General features: G+C 40.3%; 2 protein-coding genes across 5 annotated transcripts in view; one reads left to right on the plus strand and one right to left on the minus strand.

Moving 5' to 3' along the window:
* Nucleotides 1–26,674, plus strand: dlx1a (distal-less homeobox 1a). 3 transcript variants are annotated; one of them, XM_044216765.1, is made up of 6 exons: nt 6,022–6,700; nt 9,456–9,582; nt 13,494–13,637; nt 14,202–14,257; nt 22,665–22,739; nt 23,936–24,210. In XM_044216765.1, exons 1-6 carry the CDS (start codon nt 6,525–6,527, stop codon nt 24,078–24,080), a joined length of 723 nt encoding a protein of 240 aa, XP_044072700.1. In that variant the 5' UTR covers nt 6,022–6,524; the 3' UTR covers nt 24,081–24,210. The 3 variants fall into 3 exon arrangements, with proteins under 3 accessions (XP_044072701.1, XP_044072700.1, XP_044072698.1); XM_044216766.1 differs by lacking the exons at nt 6,022–6,700; nt 9,456–9,582 and adding an exon at nt 1–412; XM_044216763.1 differs by lacking the exons at nt 6,022–6,700; nt 9,456–9,582; nt 13,494–13,637 and adding exons at nt 24,816–25,015; nt 25,434–26,674 and having other exon boundaries at nt 14,232–14,257; nt 22,528–22,739; nt 23,936–24,528.
* Nucleotides 19,813–27,308, minus strand: part of dlx2a (distal-less homeobox 2a) — a 14,080-nt gene continuing 6,584 nt past the window's right edge. For both annotated transcript variants that reach the window (XM_044216761.1, XM_044216762.1), the window contains one exon: nt 19,813–19,968. The gene's annotated coding sequence lies outside the window, so the exon portion shown is untranslated. The remainder of the gene's footprint in view (nt 19,969–27,308) is intronic.

Consider the following 27,308-nt stretch of genomic DNA (forward strand, 5'->3'; position numbering starts at 1 on the left):
TCAGTCTGGACCAAAGTGGTGGACTGCCTCCATGGCTAAAAATGATCAAAATCGATGTAGCAGAAGAACCAGAGCTATCAGCCTAGGTTTTTCCACGCATTCTTCTTCCTTGTCAAAACCTGGCGCCCACATTACCCACAATGCAGTTCAGCCGCCAACAATTCCATTTGAGCACCTCGGTTGCTGAATGGTCACAGCGCGTGCCACATGGCTGCAACAGTCACCTGTTCGATTCCACCTGTGACCTTTGTTGCATGTCATACCGCTCCCTCCCTCTCTCTTGAATACCTCTACACCTGTCACTATCACATTTAAAAAAAATGCCCCCCCCCCAAAAAAAACATTAAAAAAAAAAACAGTTGAATCAGAGATTCGTCTGGTAGCGTCAGCAGAGATGAGGATAAGAGGCCAGGTAAGCTAACTTCTTTCAATTTTGAAACGTACTTTTCTCACATATGCAGTAGTAACGTTACTCCCAAGAATATTCTCTCAAGTTTGACTTGCTTTACTTTGGACCTTAGTGACCCTGGCTGTCATATTTTCGAAAGAAGCAGTGTCATGAGTTTAAATCATTGTGTGCACTGGTTGATGTGGGCTCTTCCAGTTATGTAAAATGAGCCAGCCTGTTACTGCCAGCCAACCTCTACTTTAGTCAGCCCTGGTGGCAGGAGAGATTTGTCCCCAAATAGACACATTTTTAGAGGTTGTTGTAGCCGCCAAGTTTTTTTTTAGCACATCTTTCCAAAATGGCGGTACCAAGTGACAACAACAAAACAACATTAGAAATGTCCTTGTTACATTTCTAGCATTTGTTTTCACCCAATTTTAAACAGTCTGACAGGTGTAAAATGATCATTATACCTCACAATCTAGATCTCTTTGTCATATTAATCTCAGCATAATTTCAAATAATTTAGTGCGAGTATTAGAGCATTTATTTTTAATACTGATGCAGAATCCTTAGCTCTAAATATTTCTCTAATATTGTAAATATCCCCTTTATCAGATAAATGAATTGTTCGTTTAGTTCCTCATCCAATTCAGTATATTTTGAATTATTGCTCTAATACTGCTTGAAAATAATGTTCTTGTATTAATGATGTTATTTCACTTAGGCTATTTATTCTGCTTTGAGACCAGATAGATTTAATATGTGTGGGTATTCTCATATCCTCCCTGATCATACTCTTAAACTGATAAATGATGTGAAATTGCAAAGAAAACGTCATCATTTTTTCATTGTCAGGGCTGTAGAAACTGAACAGTTCACCACTCGAATGTCACCTAAATGAGGCCTAGTATATCAAGGAGACAATATATAGATACTCATATAGGATAATCCCATGCTATAGATCCTAGCTGGCCTGATTATGTATTTTCCAGTATGGGTTGTATATATTTTAGCCAATTTAGGGATGTAATTTTGTCCAGGACCCTATCGCTGCTAATGCAACTTCTGATTGCCTGTGATGTGGAGTGTTACACTAATGAGTATTATGGTTTTCAATTGAAAACCTTTGTGCCACTGTATTGCCCCTGCTTATGCAGATCGCTGTGATGAATACCCATCATACTTTATGATACTTTAGCACATTGTCACTAAATGAAGGCTGCCAGGTCAATTTTCAATTTTTTTTCCCACTCCACATGAAACAAGACAAAACCTTGGAACCCTTCACATCTCTAATTCAGATTGATTGAATCCACTCGTGGCCACAAGGGGCCTCATCTCCCTGCAGTTTTTCTCTGCTTTTTCTGCTGTGAGTGCACATTTCACATTGCACTGCACAAGCTCAGCCGACCGACCTGCTACTTGTTTAGCAGGCCCATGAGTTTATCTGCTGTCTCATTAATTCCACCAGCAGTACATGACTGTGTAATAGAGCCATCGTCAGGTTTTTAATGCAGCCTGTTGATGCACCTACTCCAGGTGCACCAGGAGAACAAACTAGTGTGGTTGTGGATTGTTTGGACGATCTGCAGGCCTCTGTAAAGTTGTCAAAAGGTTGTGAAACCCCTTTTGCTCCTTCAGACCACACAGTTGAGTTTACAGAAGCTTAATTATTCCCCACCACAGTTGACACACTAAGTCTAACCTGGGCCCTCATGTCCCAGTGCACCTGTCTGCAAATACTCAAAACTATAAAGGAGATTGTTTTATTTAAAGGAAAAGCTTTTGGGGAAATATGCTTACTCGTTTTCTCGCGCAGAGTTAGACCAGTGGCCTGGCAACCAGCGGAGTCCTGACCAAGAAATAGTGCAGCACATAACCGCCCGTAAAATGGCAATTATGTGTTTTTACACTTAATTTTTGTGCAGATTAAACAAAGTATTAAACAATAGCTTCGGAAATCCCCTCACTTTTCTGACTTCGGATTAGAGGTGGCGGTATGTGGATTTTGTTACCTTCGGACAAAGGCTAGTCTTGTGCTAAGCTAAGTTAGCCAGCTTGTGGTGTAGCTTCACATTAATCGTACGGATATGAGAGTGATATCAACCTTCTCATCTAGCTAACTCTCGGCAAGGAAGTGAATAAGTGTATTTACCAAAATGTCTTTAAGGTATGTTGCACTGACAAAAAACTATTTTTGTGAATATTTGCTGCTTTTCTTTGTCATTACTTTACAATAAATTGAATATCTTTGGGGTTTTGCATTTTATAGATCAAACAATTTATTTATTTGTGAAAATAATTGGCAGATTAATCATTAATGAAAATAATCATTACTTGCAACACTATTTCTGATATGCTGCACATACCAGGAGATGCTTTTGAAAATAACTGTTTCTGTAAATAATCAGCAACAGTTTTTTTTGTCTTTCCTTTATTTTCAGTCCAAATTGATTATTATGGAAAGACACAGATTACAAAGCTGTTGCATCATGTGTCTTGATCGTGAAGTACATTTCTGTGTGGTCTCTTCTAGTATTTTTGATGTCATAGAAGAATACTGTATATATTTTAAAGCTCAGGCTTTCAAAGCTTCTGGTTTATATATAAAAAACAAAGCTACATCCAGGCTGAGAAGTGCAATATTCAACATGCCTATTTGAGCTTAATCCCCCTCTGCAGTCGATCAGCCATTCAGATGCAGTGAATTGAAATCTAAAGGAGGCAGTGCACTTTCTTCCGGAGTCGAGGCTATTACAGAGGATCCAGCAGTGGGCCCTCAGTCGCTGCGCTTTTGTAAGGGGGACACAGTGTGTCTATTATGTTGTGTCGGAGTGGAGATGTGGGAGGTTGATTTATGTCTGAAACTGTCATGGGTTTCAATCTCCTCTCTCACTTTTCATATTTTACAAGAAAAAAAGGGGAGGAACATTCATTAATGATTGTATTTCCTTGCTTTTCCCTATCATGTTTGAGCATGTTTAATCATGCAAATAATTGCATGTAACTTACATTAAAGCAGGCAGACAGGCTTAATGCCATTATTCTGTGAAATGACAACAACGGTATCAAGCTTGACTTGAATATTTGGTTTCACCTGTTGGCATTTCTGCTACTGTTACCTTATGGCGCCTCCACATCTCTCCACTGAGGCAGACAGTCGAGTTTTGGACCGGAGCCCAGCTGTACTGATGGACCTGCTGAATATGATACCTGTGTGGAGGAGCTCCAGCGTCTTAGCCCCCAGGTTCCCAGGAGAGAGCCAGGCAGGAAAGTTGGAGTACCCCCTCCACCCTCCCACCATCACTGCTTTTCTTATCGTGTTCCTATTTCTTTTGTGCTCCTTGGTTACCCACATACCCCGAGGCTACTGAGCCCATTCTTCACCGTCAGTGAACCTGGCCAGTCCCTTTTCTCTGCTAAATGAGTCCTCTTTAAGATAATGTTTGATGCGCTGACAGCCAGAACCAAAACAGTGTAAAAGAAACCGAGTTTGACATCTTTTAATTGTGCGTCAGAAAGCAGAGATTGTGGTTTCTTGGACTGCTTTCAGATCATGCTGCTGATATGGTAATTTGCTCAAGTGAAGGATGTGATGAAAGTGGTGGTGTTGATAGTTTAGTAGTAGAAGTCCCTGGAGTCCAGTCTTTTGGTTCCCCTCTCCATAAACAGGACACAAATCCTCTAGCAGTGCATATTTAAAGAGTATTTGTTTTAGTAACTCGCCTTTAGGGTCAGCAAATATAAAAATAGCAGCAACAATTGAAAAGGTTTTATTTTCAACAAAATGTTTTCACACAGGAAATCTTTAATCCCCTGCAATAAACAGACGCAAGTGTTCATTGTGATTTAAAATAAATGGCAGATGTGCATGAAATGAATGAGTCCTGGGAGTGAACATGCCCGTGTTTTTTTTTTTTTGCAATATTCATGGTAATTGATTTCCATCTGTGTACGACCAGAGCTTGTGGTTGTGATTGCATCTGTTGGCCTAATGATTTGGGATCATGGTGCACTTCAAATCGAGCGGATTTCTATTCGGATGACATGAAAATAGATCAGTTAGTGTACATAAAGCACTGGATTGTTTTATCGTGATTGACAGTGAGTGAACAGCCGCATGACAGGACTTGTTATTTTTGTCAGTGATGCATGTTTGCAGCATTAATTCTTTCCTTCATTACAGCTCGATAAAGATGATGTTGCTTATTGAAAAACTTCATTCATTTTGTCCTTTTTACTTTCCCCTCTTTCTTTCTGTTGTGCTTTTTTTAATTGACTTGAACAAATGCAAATGCCCTTGTGCTTTTTGAGTCATCATACTACATATAATCATCAGTGACTGTAACCTGCTGCGGCATTTGGTTTTCATTAACTCCATGCGCCGTACTAAAATATGGCATAAAAACATCTACCAGGAAGTTGCGCTGTTTGTTGAAAATCCATAGAGGCTTAATTTTCAATGTGTGCTTTATATAAAAATTAGTTGTGGGTTATTATTAGGTGGAAGAACGGGAAACATTCATGTGTCAAAGTACTGCACAGCATGAAGGATTTCATTGTGAAGTTATTTCTGTAAAAAATCAACAGAAAACATTAACATTGGGCTTTTTGTTTTGATCTGCACATGAATGGCCTCCTTAACTAGCTGTTATTTCTCAACACTGACTTTTCTTGTAGTGTATGGCCTGCCTGTGTATTAATCTCTTAAATGAGCCATGCTGTGGAGTTGAACATGTGCTTTTCTAGAAGTAGTTTTCTAATTAAAACTGTCCCATTAGGCTGTAATTGGTGCTATCTGAGGCTGGGACGGAGCTGTATGGGAGGGGAGCGAGAAGTCAGTCTGAGATGGTATCGGGCCGAGGAGACAGGAAGCCTCTGTGTAATCTTGTCAGGTTGGAGATCGGGGCTGCGATCAAGCCGACTGGACTGAACTCTGCTTGTTTGCTGCTGCTGTACTGTAGCTTCAGAGCGAGTGTACTGAACTGCTGTGAACTCCTCTTATCTTTGTTGTTTCCACAGGAGCCTTGATTTCACCTGGGTGTTTACATGTTGGAATATTTACTTTGTATATAAGGAGAGTGATTTAGGATTTTGATCAATGTATACAATGAGTATCTGAAGGGGTATGTGGTTAGTTTATGTCAGGACTCGAGGGGAAGAAAGGGAAGGGTGGCTTGGTAGAATAACACCAGAAGCTAAACATGTGAAGACAGGTTGTTTCTCTGCTACATTTATGGGAACTAAAGTCCAGTCAGATTATATGCAGTTTTAAACTCAGTTTTAAACTGTTTTTTTTCTCTCTCTCTTCAAAGGTGATGTTCTCAGTTTCAATCACAAGAAGGGATTAAAATATTATTTGGCTGGAAACCTTATCCATTTTATACTGAAAGATTGAAGTAATAGATGTAGACAACATCTACTAAGGACAGTGGAGTGATTTTGTTCTCAATTCCACTGATGACAAAATCTAAATTGGTAGCGAAGGCCATTCAGAAGAATTAAATAAATCCACATGAAGAGTATTTTTACTACACCAACACAGTAATGGATATGTTGGTGACCTACAACAGAATGAGAAATGCTCAGTAAACCTTAACCGTATACAAGAATCGGGGGATAGTGAGAAGACTGCTATTAAATTACACATATGTCACTCACAATACGATAACAAAACACTCCCAGGACCCCGGTCTGAAACGCTGCGAAGCTCTCACAGTGTTGTTTTCCAGCTCAACCAAAGCTTACTAAGTAAATAGGAATGCTGCACACAGACACACACTGACATTTGCCAGATGCTCGGTGCTAATTAGGGCCAAGTATTCCCCCTCATATGGAGTGTGTGAGAAACCATAAGTGCACCACTGGCCGACCTGTAAGACCTGACTGGGGCGGAGCTCTGAACGCTTGAACATAACAAACTCAGGATTGTTATTCAGAGCAGGAATTTGTTATTTCAGTTTTCATACAAGGAGAAGCAAATTAATTCCAGTTTTCTTTGCTGTAGGTTAAGATTTGTTGACTAAACTCTCTGTTAATTTGGAATCCAAATAAACAATTTACAATGTATTTTACTTATAAGCACGAGTGCTAAATCCAGTAAAGCCCAGGATCTCACAGAAGCTTCAGTTAGATGCATGAACAGATATTGCTCTGCCTCTTGACTCTGTCATTTAAGATGCTTCTATTCTTGCAGTTCAGTGCTGCCTGTGTGGGAGAGCCACAGCAAAGCGCAGGTGCTGAAAAGCAAAATGCCTTCGCCTTGTTGCTATTTTCAGCAGTTTACCATCAGCACGTTATCCTTTTCAGGTATGACATTCATCATTTATCATCTAGCCTCACCATTTTCAAATCTAAGCCACCATACCACCTACAAGCTTCCAAATGTGATCTACCCATATCCAAAAGACCTGTCCCTCTATCCTGCATAATAACCCACTCTGCAAATCCTCCTCCACCCCCAAAATGGTGGTGGTGGGGCACTAAGTAGGAAGTGAAAGGAGACCTGAAAGCTCTAGCCACCCACAGACCCACCCCTCCACCCCACCTCACCCTGCTCTCCCAGGCTGCAGCGTGGCTCTGTGTCCTGGCTCCTGTCCAGGTTTTGGTGCTGTGATGGGGAGGGTCACGGTTTGCGTCTGACCCCGGGCCTGCATGTTGGATGTTGTTATTATTAGTGCTCTGTGCCCCCCGGGCGGGCGGTCCCCAAAGCAGGAGGAACTGCTGGGGCTCTGGAGAGGCTCTAGACCTGGAGAACAGCTGTGAGGGTTAGAGGCTGCTGGGGCCCCCACAGTCCACTGAGAGCACCGCTGCACCGGCCCGTCAGTATGACTGTTTTATACAGACTCACTGCACAACCTCATAATGCACTGCTGCACAGCAGGACCACGGCATGTTACTGGAGATGTACAGGGGATGTGCACGATAACAGGAAGCTTAAAATATAACGCAATATATGACACTACAGACTTTGATCTAAAAAATGATGACCATATATACCGTGAGAAAAACTAATTTGTCAACCATCAAAGATATACAATTTTATCATGGTATCCATCCCTTAATGATCTTTCGGTGTATTAGATCATTGGTTCCCAACCTTTGCCTGTGACCCCTTTTTAAAATGAAGCAATGTGTACTTGGGACCACTGATCACAAGTTATTCCCTTTGTGTGAACATTAAATGTCAGCAGAGTGATACTTGCTTCTCAGATTGTTTTATTTGAAGGACAATTAGAGGCCTGAGGAGGTGGAAGTATCCAGTATTTCAAAGAAAACAGCAAAATTACAGAGAAGTTAGAAAAAAATTAACTAAAAGGTTGGGAACCACTGTATTAGACCATTGTGAGCAATGTTGTAAATCAGTTAGCAGGGCAGCTTTATGGCAATTGTGGATTTTTATATGATTATTGCAACAGTTTGATGAAGTACTTTGATTTGATTTGCTTAATTTGCCAAAAATGAACACTCCTGTCTTTTTTTTTTTTGTTAAACCCATTAACAATTTCTCCATTGATTTTTCTGGATAATTTATTACATCATGATATGTATTGATAGGGTGACATAAAATTACATACACCATGATAGAGGTTTTTATCCATAACATCCACCCTAACAACTAATTTGATCGAACACCTCTCTGAACATTTTAAGCTTCCCAAAGGTTCATTAGCGTTTATTGGAGCCGTATTATATTGAAACAGGTGCTCCTGTCAGTGTGGGAACTCCCTGAATTTCTAAATGTATTTGTGAATGTATCTCAAATACATTTATTGCAGGCATAATTTTTATTTGCTAATCCATCAGTTGCTTTGTGAATGAATTGCAGCCATTGGAGAGTATTTAAAAGCCTACCTTACCGCTTTCTACCATCTTAATTCAGCCTGTTCTTGGCAGTTCTGGAGGGGGGCTTCTAACTGTGTAAATAGCTCTGGAAATTGCGTGTGGCCTTTGACTGTCTCTGTAATTGCGAGACTCTTGCAGTATTTTGCTTGGCAGTCTGAGAGGTTAACCCCTGAGGGCTGTAGGCCTGGAGCTCTATGTCTGACTGGCAGAGGGCTCCTCAAAGACCCACTTGTTCACCTCCCAGCCCGGGCAGCTCTAAGCCGCTGCTGATCCTCTTCTAGACGAGAGGGAGAGTGGGAGGCTGTTGCATTCACCCGTGGCTGAGGCTCTGCAGGGTAAAGCCTGGAGTGTTACAGGGCCACACAGACACACTCAGCTCCCCCTGGTTGCACCTGGGCAGTCAGTAGCGCTCGTAGCTTTGTCACCTCTGCAAGAGAGCACCGGCACTAAACACAGGTTTTAGCCGTAATCAGATTATATGGACGCTGATGCAGTCACTGGATGATCAATTTCGCCCAAAAACCTTTTTCCAAAATTCCCATGAAACTGTAAATATGGACTGTTCCTGTAGTTAATGAAGTGCAGATGGATGCACTTAGTTAGGTTACATTGAATAAGTGTTTGATAGCAATGTGCACTTAAATGTCACTTTAGCAATTTATACAATGTATCACTGCTAATTTACAAAAATGCTCATTACAAAGCCACAAAATGCACTTGGCAGCAGTGAAAATAATGAAAAGAGAGTCAAATTAGGAAAATAAATGTTGAGTATTCAAACACGGCCAAAAATAATGTCATGTTAAATTGATTTCATCTTAATTCAGCACATTAATCCTATTTTGAAGGGTTTCACATCCATGACACTGTTGATTTTGAACGTCTTCATCTCAGAAGAATTCAGAGGTCAAGTTGGGGACTTGTGCACAAGGTGCAGTCTAACGTGTCTGCAGTGATAGATGATGTTGCCGTATGAAATGGTCTGTAAAGATGCAGCCTCTTTTTCGGAGTCACAGCAGAAACTGTAGAGAAAAGACAACATGTTCCTTCTTGGATTCCCACATTGTTCTTGCCGGCTCTGCTCCCCCTGGGCCTTGAGAACGGCTCTCTACACCCCAGACAAAAGTACACAGGCAGAAAAGAAATATCAAGGCACAAAGGCTCTTTATGTAATGCTGTCAAGTTGCATTGATTTTTTTCTTTTCCGTATGTTTGACAGACAACATGAAATCGTTGCTTCATGTCATGTCAAGCTGGGCCTCGGAGATCGCATCGGCTCTGCCAGTATCACTCAATTCTTTGGTAGAAATGTTTCTTGGACGAGACATTGTGGAGAGACGTTGACTGTGAGTAATTAATTTGTGTGAACTCTGAAATTGTTTGTTGCCTTTACACAGCGACACATATACAGACTGTTCCAGAAACAGAAAGTCAACCTCAGATCTGAGTTAGTTTTGTGACTAAACTTTGTATCCCTGACCACAAGGCAGTGTGGAGTACAGAATCCAAGGCCTGGGTCTGTTTCATCAGTGGGATGGTGGATGGATGGATTCAAGGACTGGAGCAGGAATGGGGTGCTGGTTTCTCTCTGGGTTTTTGTGGAGGTTCAGCAGCTGTGTAATCAGACCTGGCTCTGACCCTACCTGTCCGGACGTTCCTCCAAACCCTCCGTCATGTCCATGTGTCTCGCACACGCTGATGAACCGCTAGTCACGTGCAGCCTCTGAGCTGGCTTGACCTGCAGTCTGATTTAGTGAGGATATGCCACGACTGCCACCACTGTAGAAACTACTAGGGAATACAGTTTCCCTTAACATTCATCAGGTCTTTATTGAAACTCCCACTGATTTACTGTTGACCTGTGGCCACTCAAGCTGTGCAATAAATAGACAGATAACAAGAACATCATGAAAAAACACTTTAGTACAATTTTGAGGTACTTGTAGTTTACTTTTTTATTATTATTATTATTATTATCTATACTTCTACTTCTTTACTTTGCTTTGCAGATTCAGATTTTACATACAAAACATATACTGTATGATGAACAAATAAAATATAATGCATAGTCAAAGATTAAGCTATCCAGCAGTGGCTATATGAAGTAGTTACAATTAGCCTTATATGGACCAATAACATTAAAATGCTGTTTACACAGTAATGCATCAATGATGATAATCCAGTTATACAATATACCACCATACAAAGGCAGAGAGCTGTAACTACCTGAAGCAGTGACTGAAAAAATGGGTTTAAAGTTTTCGGGCTGGCTGGAAAACTGTGCAACAGATAAAAATGTTGTAATGTCGCCATTTTATGTCTTTTTAAGTTCATTATTTCTGTAAGGATTAAATGTAACTATTATGCTCTGTGTATGTCTGTCCACACTACTATTCGTATCTATATTGAAATCAATATAATACATTAATCTAATGCAATTAAATATATGATTTAAAGTAGGTTGCACCAGATTGCACAAACTTCTCTAAAAGTCAAAAGCTATCTGCTAAGCTAGCTACCGTTAGCAGGAGTTTAGCTGTGTTTTTTCTCCTTCATGACGGGTTAGCCACTACCTCATTTAGTTATGTGCAGTAATGAACTGAATTGCCAAGACAATGGTTTATTAAAATGTATTTTTTTCAATTACAGATAACAGCTAGGGATCAGTATGTAAATTTAGTTTTAGCTTTAGCTAATGCTAGCTATGACTAGCTCACCAGCTGGCTTTCACATTATATAGCACTCTTGTTTTAGCTGTTTAGTGCAGTTACTACTCCTGGTTTTTAGCTGTTTTGTAGTTACTGCACATTTTACATGCTGTTTTCATGGAAATTATACATTACTATGGAATAATATTTTTTGTATGGTATGCTAAGATGCCAAAAAGTCAGATTAGGGTCTTAACGTAGTTTTGCTTTGACCAAACATGTAGTTTCTGTGTTTTGGCTTTGTCAAGCATCATAGCAGGCTGTGGATGATGCACAAAGACTGTAATGGCTATTCACATGAAGAAAGCCTGGAAGATATGGAAAAAAGCAGTTTATCAGGATAAACTTTGTGCTTGTAGCATATCTTTGCACAACATCTGTATTTTTATTTTATATTTTATTTGAAATCTTGCACATAAACATGTTATTTGAAATGGTAAAGAAGTCATGTTATAACTGAGGTTTTTTTGTTTTCGTATGTGTTTTTTTTTTTTTTTTTTTTTTTTACATTTTTGATGTTTGATATACAGCGGCGTCTTGTAATCGCATGTGGGGTAGGCCAAATGTAAGTTAGGTAGTTACTTTTTATTTCCATGTCATGTTTTCTCCCACCCCTGCTGTCTGATAAAGAACCACATTATCTGCTGACATTGTTCAATGATTGAGTTGAATGTGACACAATAGGAGAAGCAGCACAGTGTCGGACATGTGGATGCTATGTGGTCCCTGTTGAGAACACTAAGCTCTGTATTTGCACTCCTCTTGCTGAGGGTAACAGCCTCTCCAGCCCAGGTTCGGAGTGGGGCTCCCTGCAGCTGCTGTCTCTGAGGCTGATTAGGGCAGTGATGAGCGAATGAGGGCCAGGGGAGCCGCACACACACTCGGAAAGGGTTAAGCAGCCGGTTAGGGAGGAGACCTGCTCTGTGTCCAGGATGTTGAGTGCTGCAGCACGATGGTGTGCTGTTACACTGCATGAGGCCTCGGCTCCACTTGGGTTCTGATTGGGCCTGTAAGATCACAGCAACCCCCCACCCCCCCGGCCCCTTCTCTCTGCGAACCCCCTCCTCCCTGAGGGTTTCTCTCTCCACATCCTCCCTGCTGATTATCACCACTGCCAGAGCTGACTCTTGCACTCCAGCTGCTGTCCACACTCTGGCTCTGGGGCTAATTTAACCAGGCTGCATGGAGGGAGAAAACTTTCTCACACGGCCTGAAGAAGTAGAACTGCTGCACAGCAAAGCTCCTCCCAGGCTTTAGCGTGTTGCCTGCTTGCAGAAACCTCCATCAAACTGCTGCTCACTACAAAAAGAGCTACTCTGCTAACACTACATGCCTTTCTGTCAGGCTTTCCCTAGTGGTGCGTTTAAACAATATCCAGAGCTACAAATGATCAGAACAAGGTCACAGTCCTCTTTACTTGGAAGTAGTTAATCAGTGCAAAATAGACAGTGGAGGTTTCCCCTGCAGACCAACATGTGTTGCTCTCTGCAGGTGTTTCCTCTGAGCAAAGTTGGGGCAGAGTGCTGCCTTCACTGTCCAAAAGGTGACTCTCAGTCATCTTCAATGTGAAACTCAACCCTTAAGCTCCTAATATAAAACACACATGTAATATCTCACTAGCTACTGTATATCGAAGCATTGTGTGCTCCCAACACAATAAAACCACGAGTAACAGAGGCGAATGATGTTTGTGGTGGGAAGATTACTGCCTTGACGACTTCTTTTTACAAGAAAGGCATGACTGACTGAGCCTGGAAAGCAAGTTTGAGTTGTTTGAGTGAATTGCTATTTCTGCATTAGGGTATTTCAAGTTATTGTTACTTGACATAAGCAAAGGCTGAATAATTCACACAAACATTGTCATAACGACGGAGCTGCGAAAACATCTATTCGACTTTGTGAGGCTGGGAGGGAGAAAAACATAGTAATTGACCAGTCGAACAAGTGACTTTGGAGCGGGACAAAGGAGGTGGATCTCAAAGAAGACAGGAATCACAATGAAGCGTTGCCTTAAGATTTCTGACAAAAAAAATTGAATTTGAAATGTAGCTTGTAGAAAATGTATATTGAAACTGGCTTGTCAAATCCCTAATTAATATCTAAATTACAGATTTTCACCCTAAAAAATACAGCTTATACTTTGTCATGGAAAATATGGTTTACATTTGTATTTAATTCTGCGTGACAGCTAACAATTCAAACAATATGCACACTATAAACATTAGGTCTATCTTCTGCCCAGGCAAATATCCATAAGCCACTTGGACACATGCCAGCAGCTCTCGGAGTAAAGCCTTGTCTTACTTGTGAGTCTGTGCCAAAGCAGCATTATGTGAGTGTTGATGGGGAGAGTCCTCTGTCAGCCTGCCGGGCTCCGGTGTCTCTCTACCGGGCCTTCCTGGGTCGCACAATTGGACAGAGAGGGCAAGACGCTGCTCCACAATCCCAGTACCCCCCCCCCCCCCAACCCCACCATGTTAAATGGGAGCATTGTAACTGCAGACCTGCTCTCATCTTCATGTACACTTTCTTTTTTCTCCTTCTCCCAGTACATAATGACCCTAGACTATGTGACGACAGGCATTGTATCCGACTGGGCCGACCACATAGAAATTAAAGATGAGGATCTGATTCAGAGGCAGCTGCAGGTCTTTTTCTGCTGCATGGCGTCACTGTGTCCAGTGATATTTAAGGTGTGTGGGTATACATGTTGTGCATGTATACATATATGCATCTGTTGTGTGTGTGTTTGGTTTAATGTTTATTAAATCACTTTTTACATTCTGATTCTGCGTGTGGTCTCTTGTGTCAATGTTGCAAACATCAAGCCAGGTGGTAACAATTGATTAAATCAAATTTCTCCCCAGAGCAAGAATTCAATTATTGCATTAGACCTGTAATCTGATGCATTTGTGCCTTCACGTGTAGAACTGTGTAATTTGTTGTTATAATATATCTATAATATGAATCCCTGTAATTTAACTTATTTATGTAGTGTTAGGAGGTGGTGCAGAGATTTCACACGTGAGAGATTTTCATTATCAGATGTGTAATGTGTTCTGGGTGCATGGGTTTCAATATAGTCGTATATTTTCTGAACAGGTGGTCACACACATTACACACACATGCATTATATACACTGTAGAGACAACAAGGAGAAAATAACTGGCATAATTTTATTAAGATTAAAATCGTTCTGATATACTGCATAAAAAGCACTTTTTCTTCATACTTTTTATGTTTCTTCTCCTCTACAGAAATTTCCCTCCATCAGACTTTACAGTGAACAAAGGGATCACACTCAGACTGACAGGTATTTAAACTCTTGTAGCCTTTTTTTATCTGGGAATCCCCCTCACTTTCAGTTATGAAGTGCAATTTAGAAATCAAAGCCAGGAGCACTGTTCGCTGGCAGAGGAGTTATGAGAAGATCCCCCTTTTTTTCCCCATTTAACTAAAACGCTTCGAGAGCTCACACAGCGAACACACAACCTTTTGTGCGCAACAAGATACGTCCTGAAACATTTCCTTGAAGACGTAGATGATGTTTTCTTTTCAAAAAGGTGATTGTGTCATGATGAAAAACTATACAAATTACAGAGATGCAGGTTATATAAGGGTTTGTATTAATTACAAAGTGTCCTGCACTTGTCAAACAAGAGTATTGTACGAATATGTAATATGTTATCACTATCTTTTGTTATAAGGTAGTCTTGACATCTGTAATGTGACTGTAGAGGTTTTTTATTTAGGAAAATAATTTACACATTTTGCAGCTACTGTACAAGTATGAATTCAGGACTTTGTTACAGCTTTGGTGGTTATTCTGCAAAGTAAAACTGACCACACAGATAGCATCTTAGGTCCCAGAAGGTAATTAAAGAGAAATTAACTCTAATTGTGTCTAATTTTGTGTTGTCTGCTATTTTTCAGTGTTTATTTTGAGCAAGGTTTCTTGGAAACTCCCACTTTTTAATTGCACGGAATGCTTATTTTAGATTTTTTCTTTACACTGGTCTGCTAAATGCTGAAGATGCTATCAACAATGATGTCAGTGTGGCTATTTCTGCCTTATATATATATATATATATATATATATATATATATATATATATATATATATATATATATATATATATATATATATATATATATATATATATATATATATATATACGCTCACACACACACACATACACACATATACATACACTGATCTGGTGCATGTATAAATAATTCACATGGGTCAAGCTTTGATCCTCTGATACAGCCTCTCGGATTGCCAGTAGTGGCAGGAAAACCAGTAGATTGAAAATGAGGAATGCATCAAGGGGTGTGCTGTTTACTTGTAGCGCGGGCAGCTGGTTAGCCACCCCTCTGCCGTTTTACACCCCCCTCCCTCGCTTTTCAATTCCAGCCAGACCCCAGGCTTGGCTACTAACTGGGGGCTGGAATATTGTGCACTGGGGATCAATGCGGCCCTGAGTGAAATGTCAACTGTGGCCCTGCGATGTGTCAGGCTGTGAGGGAGTTGTAATGGCTATTGATCCACTGTGCGCTTAATACAGAGCTGCCCCGCCACGACGCAAGCCAGCTGCAGCAGAAAGATATATGTATGAGATGAGCTAAAACTGAGAAAATAGAAAAGAAAGAGCCCACAGTTTTGTCCCCCTCCTTACATCCCTCCCTCTCTGGCTGCAGATTGATCTTCCTCTTCCTGCTGATTCTAACTGGGGTCTGTCATTATCTTACTCTGTCATTAGGGGCTCCATTGACAGCCTTTGCCTGTCTGTGTCACTCTATTGAGACAGCAACACTTTTCCCATGCAGTGTTCCCTACATTTATTAAAATCTCTGACAGCCTTGTCTTAGCTTTCTCCATAGATGGCTGAGCTTCAGGCAGCGATGCAGCAGTGTAATTGGAAGACGAGGCTCTCTGTCCCTGCCAGTAATATCTTTGAGGTACAGCTGTAGGTCAGACTGGTTTATATCAGACTGCTGGCTATAAAGAGCAAAATCAGACCACCTCTGTCTGAGGGTCTGCGTCTGTGCTAGTAGGGGCACGGTAACGGTATAGATCCTACATTTATGCCTTTATCTGTGATTCACGTGTGTATGATCAGGAGTTTTCACGCTGTCACTGTTGGAGAAAAGATAATATTTCCAAACTGAGAGGAAAGGGACAGTATGAAAATTATGGGACAAGGGGGGTCAGAAAAATGGGAAGGTTATGTATTTTCCCTTTTCAACTCTTTCACCATTAGTAACTAAAAGTGCATAAATCATTTAACATGGTGTAGTCATATTTAAACCTTAATATGTTAATGGAGCAATAACTTTCACAAAGCCACCAAATCACACATTGGAAGTAGAATTAGCTATTGCCAAAGTCATGGCAAACCTAGTAAAATGGTGCGTCCTGTTAACCGAGCATTACAGCTTTTTTCAAACCGAAAGCTTTTAAATGAACCGTAATTATCACTGTTGTTGAAAGTTAAATCAGATGATGTAGCCTGATATGTATGAGAATGAATTAAATAAAATATGAATCTAGGATGAGAAAGTTCCCTCCCCTGCCCTCCTTGCCTACAGCAAAAAGAAAAAATACATAACCCTCCCCTCTCCCTTATAATTTTTGTGCAGTCCCTAACTGCTGTTAGCTAAATAAACCTGTTTGTAAAAATGAATTTGTGCTCAAATATCAGAACAGCTGCTGCAGCTAGATTTAAAGAGTCAGTGTCCAAATAGTAAAAATATTATGCTGGATTTCAATGTGAAACAAAGTGAAAACAGCAAATGAAAGAGCCTGTAAGAAGCAACCCAAACTGTTTTATTCTTACAGTCTTTACATAACCTGAATTTCTGATCATATGATTATTGTTTTCTTGTATTCTCTGCTCCCGGACTATTACTGTAGGGACTTGACAACTTGAAAACATTTCTGGAGGCTGTCAGGAAGTGCACAGTGGGGCGCACTGCATTGAGATTGGTGGTTTGTGTGTGTGTGTGTATTTCTGTGCTACACAAAAGCAATGCTGAATATAGGCTGGTGGTGGGACCAAGCAGCTTCTCCATGTTACAGGAGGCACAATCAGGTAGGACCAGGGGGTCTCAGGCTGTCTTGGCCCCCGTAACACACGGGGCTGCTCAATGGGACGGAAGTTATTGGGGGGCTGGGGTGAAACTGATGACATGGTGTGTGACAGAGACTCATCATTTGAGTGTGATACAAGTATTTGAGCTGCAAGGCTGTAATGTTGCTCGGCTTGTCTGGAAAGATTTATTCCAGATTGCAGGGCCTGAGGGGTCAGTGGCCGTACATGTGGGAGGTTTCTCTGGAAAAAAGAAAGAGAGAGAAAAAAAAACACTTTTGGGGAAGAGGTTTGCGGACATAATGAAATAACATGCAAGAATCAGTCGGTGGAGGGAGAAAAGGGAACAACGATTAGTCTCTGTATCTAATATCTATATCTATGTATCTAACCATCGTATCCATCTATTTAAAGACCAGTGCTGAACATTTTAATAATAGTTTCCTCAAAACAAAGAGAAACAAAGCATAGAGCTCTCTTACAAGACATGGTGAAGAGTTAATTTAGTGTTTGCTTTCATGCAGATGTACATATGTTGGACACTTCCTAGAATAAGAATGAATTTCTGTCTTCACAAAACTTGAATTTACGGTCTCGCTCCTGCCTGACACAAAGAAGCTTTTATTTTTTTTATTTCTTTCAGCGAAGAAGAAGAAATGTTTAATCCAACACCCACTGTGAAAGGAAAAAGTAATGCATATCTCACTATCTCGCCTGTCTCCCAGCGAGATGAAATTGAAATTTTAATGCATTTTAGAGTTTTTCCCCCGAGTGGAGAAGCTGATAGACACGGGGATGTCATATTTACAGTATGAACACCCATGGTTTAATGCACTCTACAATACTGCCATCTCCAAGTTCTTCTGAACAAAACATGCTCTTGAACATAAAGGAAAGGCAAAGAACAAAATTATTCCTCAAGCTTTCTATCAAGCTTCTGCATTCATGGCAAAGTCTAAAGGGCATGTCAGTCCTCCTGCCTCTGAGAGAGGTAATTATCCTTTTCCTGTCAGAGAACAACAAATGATAGCCAACTATGGGGGTGCATTTTCAGGAGCTGAAATTTGTCAGTTGGAAGAAGAAGGAGGTTTAATTTTCTGGCAGCTGCATATCTACTTTTATCATGTTTTTTTCAATGGTCATTTGTTGCATGTTTTTTACTATTCACATGAGCTTGCACAGGGTTGTGCTGTTTTTTTTTGGTTTTTTTTATGTTTGTGAGCTTCTGAGGGTGTATTTATGTGCCCTGCATTAACATACCTATTTATAGTCCTACACTTTCTTATTGTCATCTTTTTTTTCTGTTGTGACCATTTCACAGATTATATATTGTCCAAGTAATTTCCCTTTCAGCATCTGTGTTTTTTACCTTTCAGAGAAAGCAGTGAATGGAGGGAAAATTATCACAATTACTCATATAATTGAGCCGTCTTTGTAGCAAGTGCAGCTTCAGTAGCCCTTTTTTTCCATCAGCCAAAATGGTTTCATTATATGGGTTTTTCATATTCCCTGACACAGGGCTCTGCTGAGGGCCTGGCGCGTGGATGAGATGCAGGATGAACAGAGCGAATCATTAAGGTCACAGTAGGAATAATTATCCCAGCTATGGAAAGAGCATCTACAGCCTTTATTCTCCCCCGGCACAAATGCAATGTCCACGGCTTAGAACTTTGTTACAAATGGAGCTTCCACCTTCTACTTATACAAAGAAGAGAGGGGGAGAGCAAGACTTGTATCAACATGACAATTTTCCATCATTAAGACTAATGACAGGCACAGACTGTGGGGATCAAGGGGAGCACAAAAAAGAGAGGCGCATTCAGGTGTTGGCTGAGTGCTGACCTCCTCCCTGTCTTTGTTGGAGACTTAACTCTTAACAAAAACTAAAAAGGGTTTTAGGCTAAAGGCGCAGTGGCAGCTGAACGTCAAGCAGCCCAGCTCTCCATGGGCAAATGACTTAATTGGCAAATTTGCATGTTTTCCATTTGCAGGGAAATTAATTCAATAAGACCTACATGTAAAGATGTTTAATCAATTCGTTGTTTTAGTGTTGGTGAAATAATTCCCCAGTTTATAGCTGTTATATTGATTTTATTCCTGCCATCCAGCTCTCTCACATCACTACGCGACTAAGAGTTTATTAAATTTCGATTATCCTTAAAATTGATTTTCTGATTAATTGTCGATTCAGTGCCCAGATCTTCACTTAACAGGTGGGATACTGTAACATGTAGCAAGTGTGAAGCCTCAATGTGACACTAGTTTCTTTTACAGTTTAGCTGAATTAAGTAAAAGCCATATTTTTCCAAGTCCTTTCTCCCCAGCCTTCACTCAGGTAATTGGTCATTTTGCAGCCAATTTCGTGCAGGTTGGATGCTTGCTGCCATGGCCTGACCCCTGCTGCTGCTGTAATGGGGACAGCATTTCTACCAGTTCGCTGAGAGCTTTTCCACACTGTGACCCCAGCTTTCTGAGGAGAGAGCTGCTTTGAACACTGAAGGGGGAAAAGGAGTTGAAATGTGACTTCTCAGCTCTGCAATGACCAGCTTTAAGTTCTATTACATGCGTGTTAATTATAGAGTCCTTTTTTTCATCCGCAGAGTAATTTATTGCAGTTAGAGATTTATTTTGCTGGGAATAAAAAAGACTTCTTGGGTTCAAAATGTTCCATTTATGATCTGCTTCTGTATGTGATAAGTAACAAAATGCTAATTTATGAAGGAGGAAAAATGCCGGATAAAAAAACAATACAAACGTCCAAAACAAATGATTAGTATTGAATTTATGCCACATTCACTGGCACTTTATTTCTGTTATCATCAGGCTTCAAGACTCAGTGACAGCATTAAGTCATCTACAGAGCAACAAGTCCAGTTTGGAGTCCCAGGGGCATTTGGTCTGTACATCCTGAACTGATGTGAGTCATCAATGCCTAAAAACAAACAAAACAATCATCATTATTCTGCACAAAATAAAATCAAAAATCAGTGTTTCATTTTTTAACTGCTATAGAAAACATTTAAAATATTTTGGCTGTCAGTAAAGGAAATTATTCTACTTTTTAGTTTGTATTAAAAGCAGAATATGTGATCCAAATATACACAAAAGAGTAGCCCCAACAACAGCATTTAAAACAGGAACCTGCCATGTCTCCCAAACTGACTGACAGATCTTTGAATTATTAAATGAAATTAAATGAATAACGCGTTATTAATGTTTCCCGATGTTTATAAACACTCAGTCAATTATTATCAAATGAGAAACACAAAAATGTTTTTTTATTTAGATGTCAAATTATCTGAATAAACCTTTTATTTATATGGACAAAAATGACTGAATGGGCCCTTTAAAAACCCCATCTTTCATTCTTACTATAATTTCAGAAGTGTGACCTTTCTTGCAGGTAATAAAATCAAGTATTAAAATTTGTTCATCACACAAAAGTGAACTAGCCAATGATGTTTTTTAAACACATTAAATTATTATGAGAAAGTAAATTTGGTTTCGACTGTCCAAAATAAAATGTATTCTGTATTTTCTGAAAACAAAAAAAAAAAAAAACTTTCATTTGCTCCCTGTATCCCTCCTGACCCTTATGATAATGCAATCAATTAACCAATATAACAATCTTGTTTCTCAGATATTATGATTCATTTTTTGTTTGCATTTAACTCAGTAAACAAAATCAATTCACATTTTGACGCCACATTGAGCATGAAAATAGACATTGAATCTAGTTAATTGTAGTGCATCTAGTTTGCGTTCATTGATGCTGCAAATTACTGGATGGCAGCGAGCAGCAAAGCCAGAGAGGAAGCAGAACAAAAGGCAGTTTCACTTGTTTGATTCACTGCCTTTAAAACATGAAATAAACCTTCATATAGTGTGTGACATTTCTGCTGGAAGTCATTCACCAAATTACATTAGCATTTGTAGCTGAGGCGATAACAATGTCCATAATGGGGCAGTTTCAGAAATGATGAGCTACTGTAAAAAAAAAAAAAAAAAAAAAAAAAAAAAGCCTCATAGGGTGTGAGAGCAATTTAATTTTTGTTATGAATTAGTATGTTTGAGATGGATATTTATGCAACATGATGACAGCATGTAAAAGTTTGTGGAAACTGATTGCAATATAGGTTTTCATTTCATCACCAGAAATGATCAAAGGTGAAGCTGGAAAGAAAAATCACATAAGTACATCCAGTAAAAACATACAGCACTTGCGTGTTGTAAAGCAGCATTTTGTTTCCTTTTATAAGGAAGGGAAATAAATAAATAAATAACTCACAGTTGCCTGCACCTCCAATGACAATAATTAATCACTGCTCACATGCAGAGTCTGCAGGGTGCACGTGGAGCTGTGCCTTCACACAGCATGGAGACACAGTTTACCAATACACCGCGGCCGGGATAATATTTGGTGGCTGTGATAATGTGGGTTGGCATGGCAGTTGAGGAGGGCTTTCTATCACCGGACTGAAATGAAGTCTGTGACATCTTGGCCCGTTTACCCCTCTCCCCCCTCCCTCTTTCTGTCTCTCCACCTCTGCACTAACCCTCAGGTGAAGAGCAGCAGGTGTTAAAACACCCTCAGCCACAGAGCTACTCACTCCTAATGAGTCCTGCCTCCGCGCTCCATCCATGCATGGAGGACTTTATTTTTAGTGTGGCTAGTTAGAGCCCTTGCTGCCATGCTGCAGAGGACCGCTGTGGCCTGCGCTGCCCTCCTGCCAGCAGGCGCAGGAGTCAAATTATAAATTAAAGTGGTAATATTATCACACGCCTGCTCATCCTAATGACACTGAGGATGGCTTGAGAAAATGCTCCAAATAAATAGTTAATCATTTAGGTTGCAAGCAAATCAACACTTTGTAAATGATTGATTTTACAAAAGGGTATCAATAAAATGAACATGATTTATGCAGCATATATTTCGTGAGTCAGTTAAGCCCTAAATTAGATTTATTATTATTGCTATTAGTAGTATACTCGTGGTATTATTTTACTTTTTTTCCCCTGCAAAGTCTGCCTCTTTTCTGTTAATGGTTTTGCTCACAGCCGCGTGCCAGTTTGCAGATACTATAATCGTGGGAAAATAATGACAGTTATCAGTCGCACCCACCAAGTACCCATAAAAATCTGTCCTCTGTTCTGGAAGATGATAATTATTGGTTGTACTACCATTATCATTGTCGTTGTTGATAGAGGAAATCTTGAAGCATTTTTCGAAAGTAATTCCAGAGAAATCACTTCAAATTGGCCTATTTTAGGGGACAAGGGACCAGCTTTCGTTATAGCCTAATATTGCACAGAAATCTTTAAATTCAGGCACCCGCAGCCGCCTGGCACACTGTGGCACACGTGCCGTGATGTCAGCGCCTGCATTTTGATAACACATTTTGCAACTTGCTAGTTCTGTTTTGAGTTTAATTATGTAATCACACTGATAATCACAGTGACGGAATTTAACTGCCTTTAATTTGTTATTCAGGTGGAGATGGAGGGACCGCGGATGGAGCAGCCAGGCTGTGTTTCTGCTCTGCACAGACACCAGAACAAGAGCCGCAGCCTGCAAATGAATCCTAATAAAATGAAGAGCTGCTGGATACTTTCTTCTTCTTTCACCAGGTGCATCCTGCGGAGGATCTCTGACCCCGGATGGCGCGGATTTATCTGCTTCTTTTTCATCACACGATTTTTAAAGTAAGTGGAGGGACGTTGCTTTTAGCTGCTGATCGAAATTAAGATATATATATATTTTTAATATAGCTGCACCAGTGATCCTGTTTGAGCTTTGAGTTGTGGAGGTCTGAACCTGCGGCTCAAGAAAAACGTCTCCTATGTTTAGTCAGTCGTCAGTTCAATTAAATCAAATGTCCACGGATAATTATTCTTGTTAGGCTGTGGGAGGCTGGCCGCACCCCCATCCTCACTTAGATTCCTGCTAATCAAAGGTGCCAGTGTTTAACAAAGCTGGGACCTTTAATTGATTGCGATAGAAGGTGCGTGAAGTCGTTTGGAAAGCATTTCACTGTGATAAGAAAATCGGCCTGTATGCATTCATGGCTGTGTTATTAAACAAGCGATACAAAACCTGTTCGAAAATATAACCAACAATTTCTCACGATTATATATCATATTGTTATGAAATCCATAATTAAAACTGTAGCCTTTTTAACGTTGTTTAAAATACACTATAGACCTCACGTTGATTAATTACTCACTGGCTTGTTAATTCAAAAATTATTTTATATTTTGTAGGTAGGTCGTGGTTTTGTTATATGTTTTCAGGTGTTATAAAACATCATTAGTCCTATACCTGAACCAGCAACCCTCATTTGACATCAAAGCAGAGCTGCTTTACCGTCCCACATGCTGCCAGGTGTAACTGAGACCTCAAGCCACTGTAAGTGTTAAATACATGACTAATTACAGACCTACTTATGAAAATTGAACACTAGTGTTATGCTAATACACCTTCCTCCAGATAGAGCATTTAATCACAACAAGCTTTAATCAAACTGGCCAGCAGGAAGAGCAGCTTTAACGAGGCTGGAAATATTATTTAACATTAATAAATGACGTTTAGACGGATATATGAAAACCGCCACTTTTAATACAATGTGACAAAGCTGATTTTACTATATTATCGAGGGCTGTGCCAATATAAGTGACAATATTTTATTAAATATTACAATTTTTGGATACTGCTGAGACAAAAGTTGATCAGAAAAAGATGTTATCACCTTATAGTATCCAATATTGTAAATATTTGGTGTCCAAAATATAAGTTGTTGTTTGATGAGTTGTAAAGAATAATAATAATAATAATTATAATAGTGAATCTTGACATGTCAAGAGGAAATCTTGGATTTTGTGGTTTTCCTTGACTTTATCAGGTTCTTCGGACCCAGCCCCAGCGTCGCCAATCGGCTTCCCTCTTGGAGAGAGTGGACCAATCAGCGACAGTCTTTGATGAATATTCATGAGTCCGAGATTCAAACCTTTGAGCGAGTTTGTCTTGGTCCACAGCATCATACCTAGGACTTTTCACAGGCACAAACTACATTTTCTTATGAATGGAAAGAGAAAAAATCAGTTCGGCTTAAATTGGGACCCATCCTTCACTGAGATCATAGAAGGAAAACAACAAAAGCAAGACAAGGGGAACCGCAAGAAGAGATGACAATGACTACAATTCCAGAAAGTCTTAATAGCCCTGCCTCAGGAAAAACCGTTTTCATGGAGTTTGGACCCCCGAGTCAACAAATGTCGCCTTCCTCCATGTCTCACGGACACTATCCCATGCACTGTTTACATTCTGCAGGTCATACCCAGCACGACAGCTACAGTCCTTCCCCGTCGTTCCCCAGATCTTTGGGCTATCCATACGTAAACTCCGTCGGCAGCCATTCCACCAGTCCATATCTGAGCACAGTACAGACCTACCAAAACAGCTCGGCGCTCACACAGACGCGGTTAGAGGATGCAGGTAAGTGTGCAACAGCATCTTTGGATCTTAAATATTAGCTGTCTGTGTTGGCACGGCTCTCTACTGTATACAGTCCTCGCTGCATCGAAAAGACGACCCAGATGTTGGAATTAGGCTTGGTAATTATTTATTGCGTAACGCTATAAACAATGTATGCAATTAAGGGTAATTATACCTAAAGTACAGCCTGTAAAACTTGTGCTGGGGTATTCATAGCTACGCAGCACTGCTGGCTACAACTGCCTCCTCAGATTTGTCTTGTCTTTGCTCTTTTCTGTCTCTCTCAGCGCCAGAAGCAGAGAAAAACACAGTGGTCGAAGGCGGAGAGGTTCGATTCAACGGGAAAGGGAAAAAGATTAGAAAACCAAGGACTATCTATTCGAGTTTACAACTTCAAGCTCTGAACAGGAGATTTCAACAAACTCAATATTTGGCGTTACCGGAGAGAGCTGAGCTGGCAGCGTCGCTGGGTCTCACTCAGACACAGGCAAGTCCATGAAACAGACTCCCAAATAGCTTCACTCTGCACCAGCACTATTAGGCATTTTACACCTTTTAATGTAATTTCTTTTTTCACAACATACATTATTGTTATTATTATTATTTACAATTCATATGGAAGACCATTGGTCAAACAATAACATGATATTCAATGTTCGACACCAAATCAAGGATTCATTTTGTTTCTCTGTATATTATCCTGTCATTCATGTCTTAACATCAATGGCATCTAAATACAGTAATATCATAATCGAGGGCAAGATATTCATTTTAATTTTTTTTTGCTCTCTGTTTGAGGAAACCTGCTGCGTGCGCAAAGTGTGCGTAAAACGTGCCTAATTCTGTTAAAACTTTAAATTCAGTTTCACTTTTCTAATCCAGATTCTTTCCTTTTGTCTCTCCAGGTGAAGATTTGGTTTCAAAATAAACGGTCTAAATTCAAGAAACTGATGAAGCAAGGCGGTGGCACAATTGACGCCAACGCTTTAGCCACTGGCCGCGGACTGTCGAGCGGTTCTCCCTCGGTGGCACCTGTCTGGAGCTCGCCGACCACCGTGAAGACTTCAGTGGGGACGACCGGATCTTACATTCCCAGCTACACCTCATGGTATCCAACCACACACCAAGAGTCTATGCAACAGTCACAGCTCATGTGAACAGAGACCTCAGCCCTCGACTCTGCCATGGCTCGTGTATCAGGATGTTGAAGGGGCCTGCAGCCGCTCAGCGCGGCCCAGCGCTGATAATACACAACAACAACACCGGAGTTTGCTGCCGCCAGCTGACACAGTGGCCTCCTCATACCGGATGACGGCAAGCAGCGAAGAAGAAGGGAGCTGAGAAACTGAAAAGGCATCGCAATGCGCCCAAGGGCAACAAGTCCATGACAGTCAGTGGAAATCGTGGACAAATGGATCCTTTTTTTGGCTGCTGTTTATCACTTTTGTGTCAGTTTCTATTTTTTTTTAAATCATATTTGTGTGAGTTACTCTGTTTATAAGAAAACACGTGTTTGTTTACACCAGATGTCGGGCCCAAGGTGACGATGACCCAAAATCAGTCTGCATTCATTAACAGTTCTTTAACCAAATAATGATAATTAATAAATTCCACCAGTAACCATCAGGCCATTATGCTTACAGCACATTCAACCACAGAGCATATTGTGCGAAGCCTCAAATTGCTACTATGTTGTTTATATGTGTTTGTTATTTAAGTTTAAATTATTCAGAGGAGTTTTTTCTGTTGAGGTCAGTCTGTGTTCATTTTGTAAGTGTGTTTGAAACAACAACACTGTGTTGTTAATGCTGCACTAACGCAAGCAAAGCTTTTCTATGCCGTGCCCCGATGTTATGTGAAAAATGTAAAAGGCCTGACAATTTTGCTGCTTTAGAAAAAAAATATCCCGAGGGTTGAGCAGCTCATTTGTCACTGTATTTTGTACATACTTTTCAGATTTGTTTTTGTGCTGTACTGGATACGCTGTGAAACAGGGTTTTAGGCTTTCTGTATTTGTCGAGATGTGTTTAGTCAACATAGAAAATATTTAGTTTTGTATTGATCACTTTAATTTATTGATCTGTTTCTGAAGTTTATGTACATAATGTGCAAAGTTTCAAAAGCAGTAAAATAATGATTTAAATTATGTCAAGAAAGGTGTCTGATTCCACCCCCCTCCACCGTCCTCTCATGTGAAAAGAAAGGCTTCAGCATGGTGCAGGTTTAATGTGAGCTGACACAAAGCAGTATCATGTTGGTTATTGTAGCAGACACCATGTGAGTGCGAGTTTGTGTGAGCTGCAAAAGGCTCGTCGTTTAGATTTATGGTCGTGTTTGGTGTTTAGCCTACATGGGTTCGTGCTGCTGCTGCTCACTGGTTGCAGATGTTGTCAAACCTCTGGAGTGACCTAAGAATTATAAATCTGACGTTGCATTTAAAAATGCCGGTAAAACAAGACTCTCTATGCATCTACACGAAAATATATTTACATGTGGTTAAGCTGCATTTTACATTTTAAATGGAAAATACAAAAAAATAAAAGAAAAATGTCAGAAACCACTGGGAATCCTTTGGCCGATATGAGCTGCATCGTTTATATTAGTGTGCCTTGACCGTCGCGTTGCGGGAGACCTGGATTCATTCAACAACATCGCTTATGTCTTTTCAGCTTTTCTTGAAGATAATCTTCTTTCCATTTGTCTTGCGACAATCCCCATTCTCCGCAATGAATGGGAGAGATCAATTGTGTGTGTTAAGTGAATAATTGCGCATGAGGCAG

Source organism: Siniperca chuatsi, linkage group LG12 (assembly GCF_020085105.1).
Source record: "Siniperca chuatsi isolate FFG_IHB_CAS linkage group LG12, ASM2008510v1, whole genome shotgun sequence".
Classification (NCBI taxonomy): Eukaryota; Metazoa; Chordata; class Actinopteri; order Centrarchiformes; family Sinipercidae; genus Siniperca; species Siniperca chuatsi.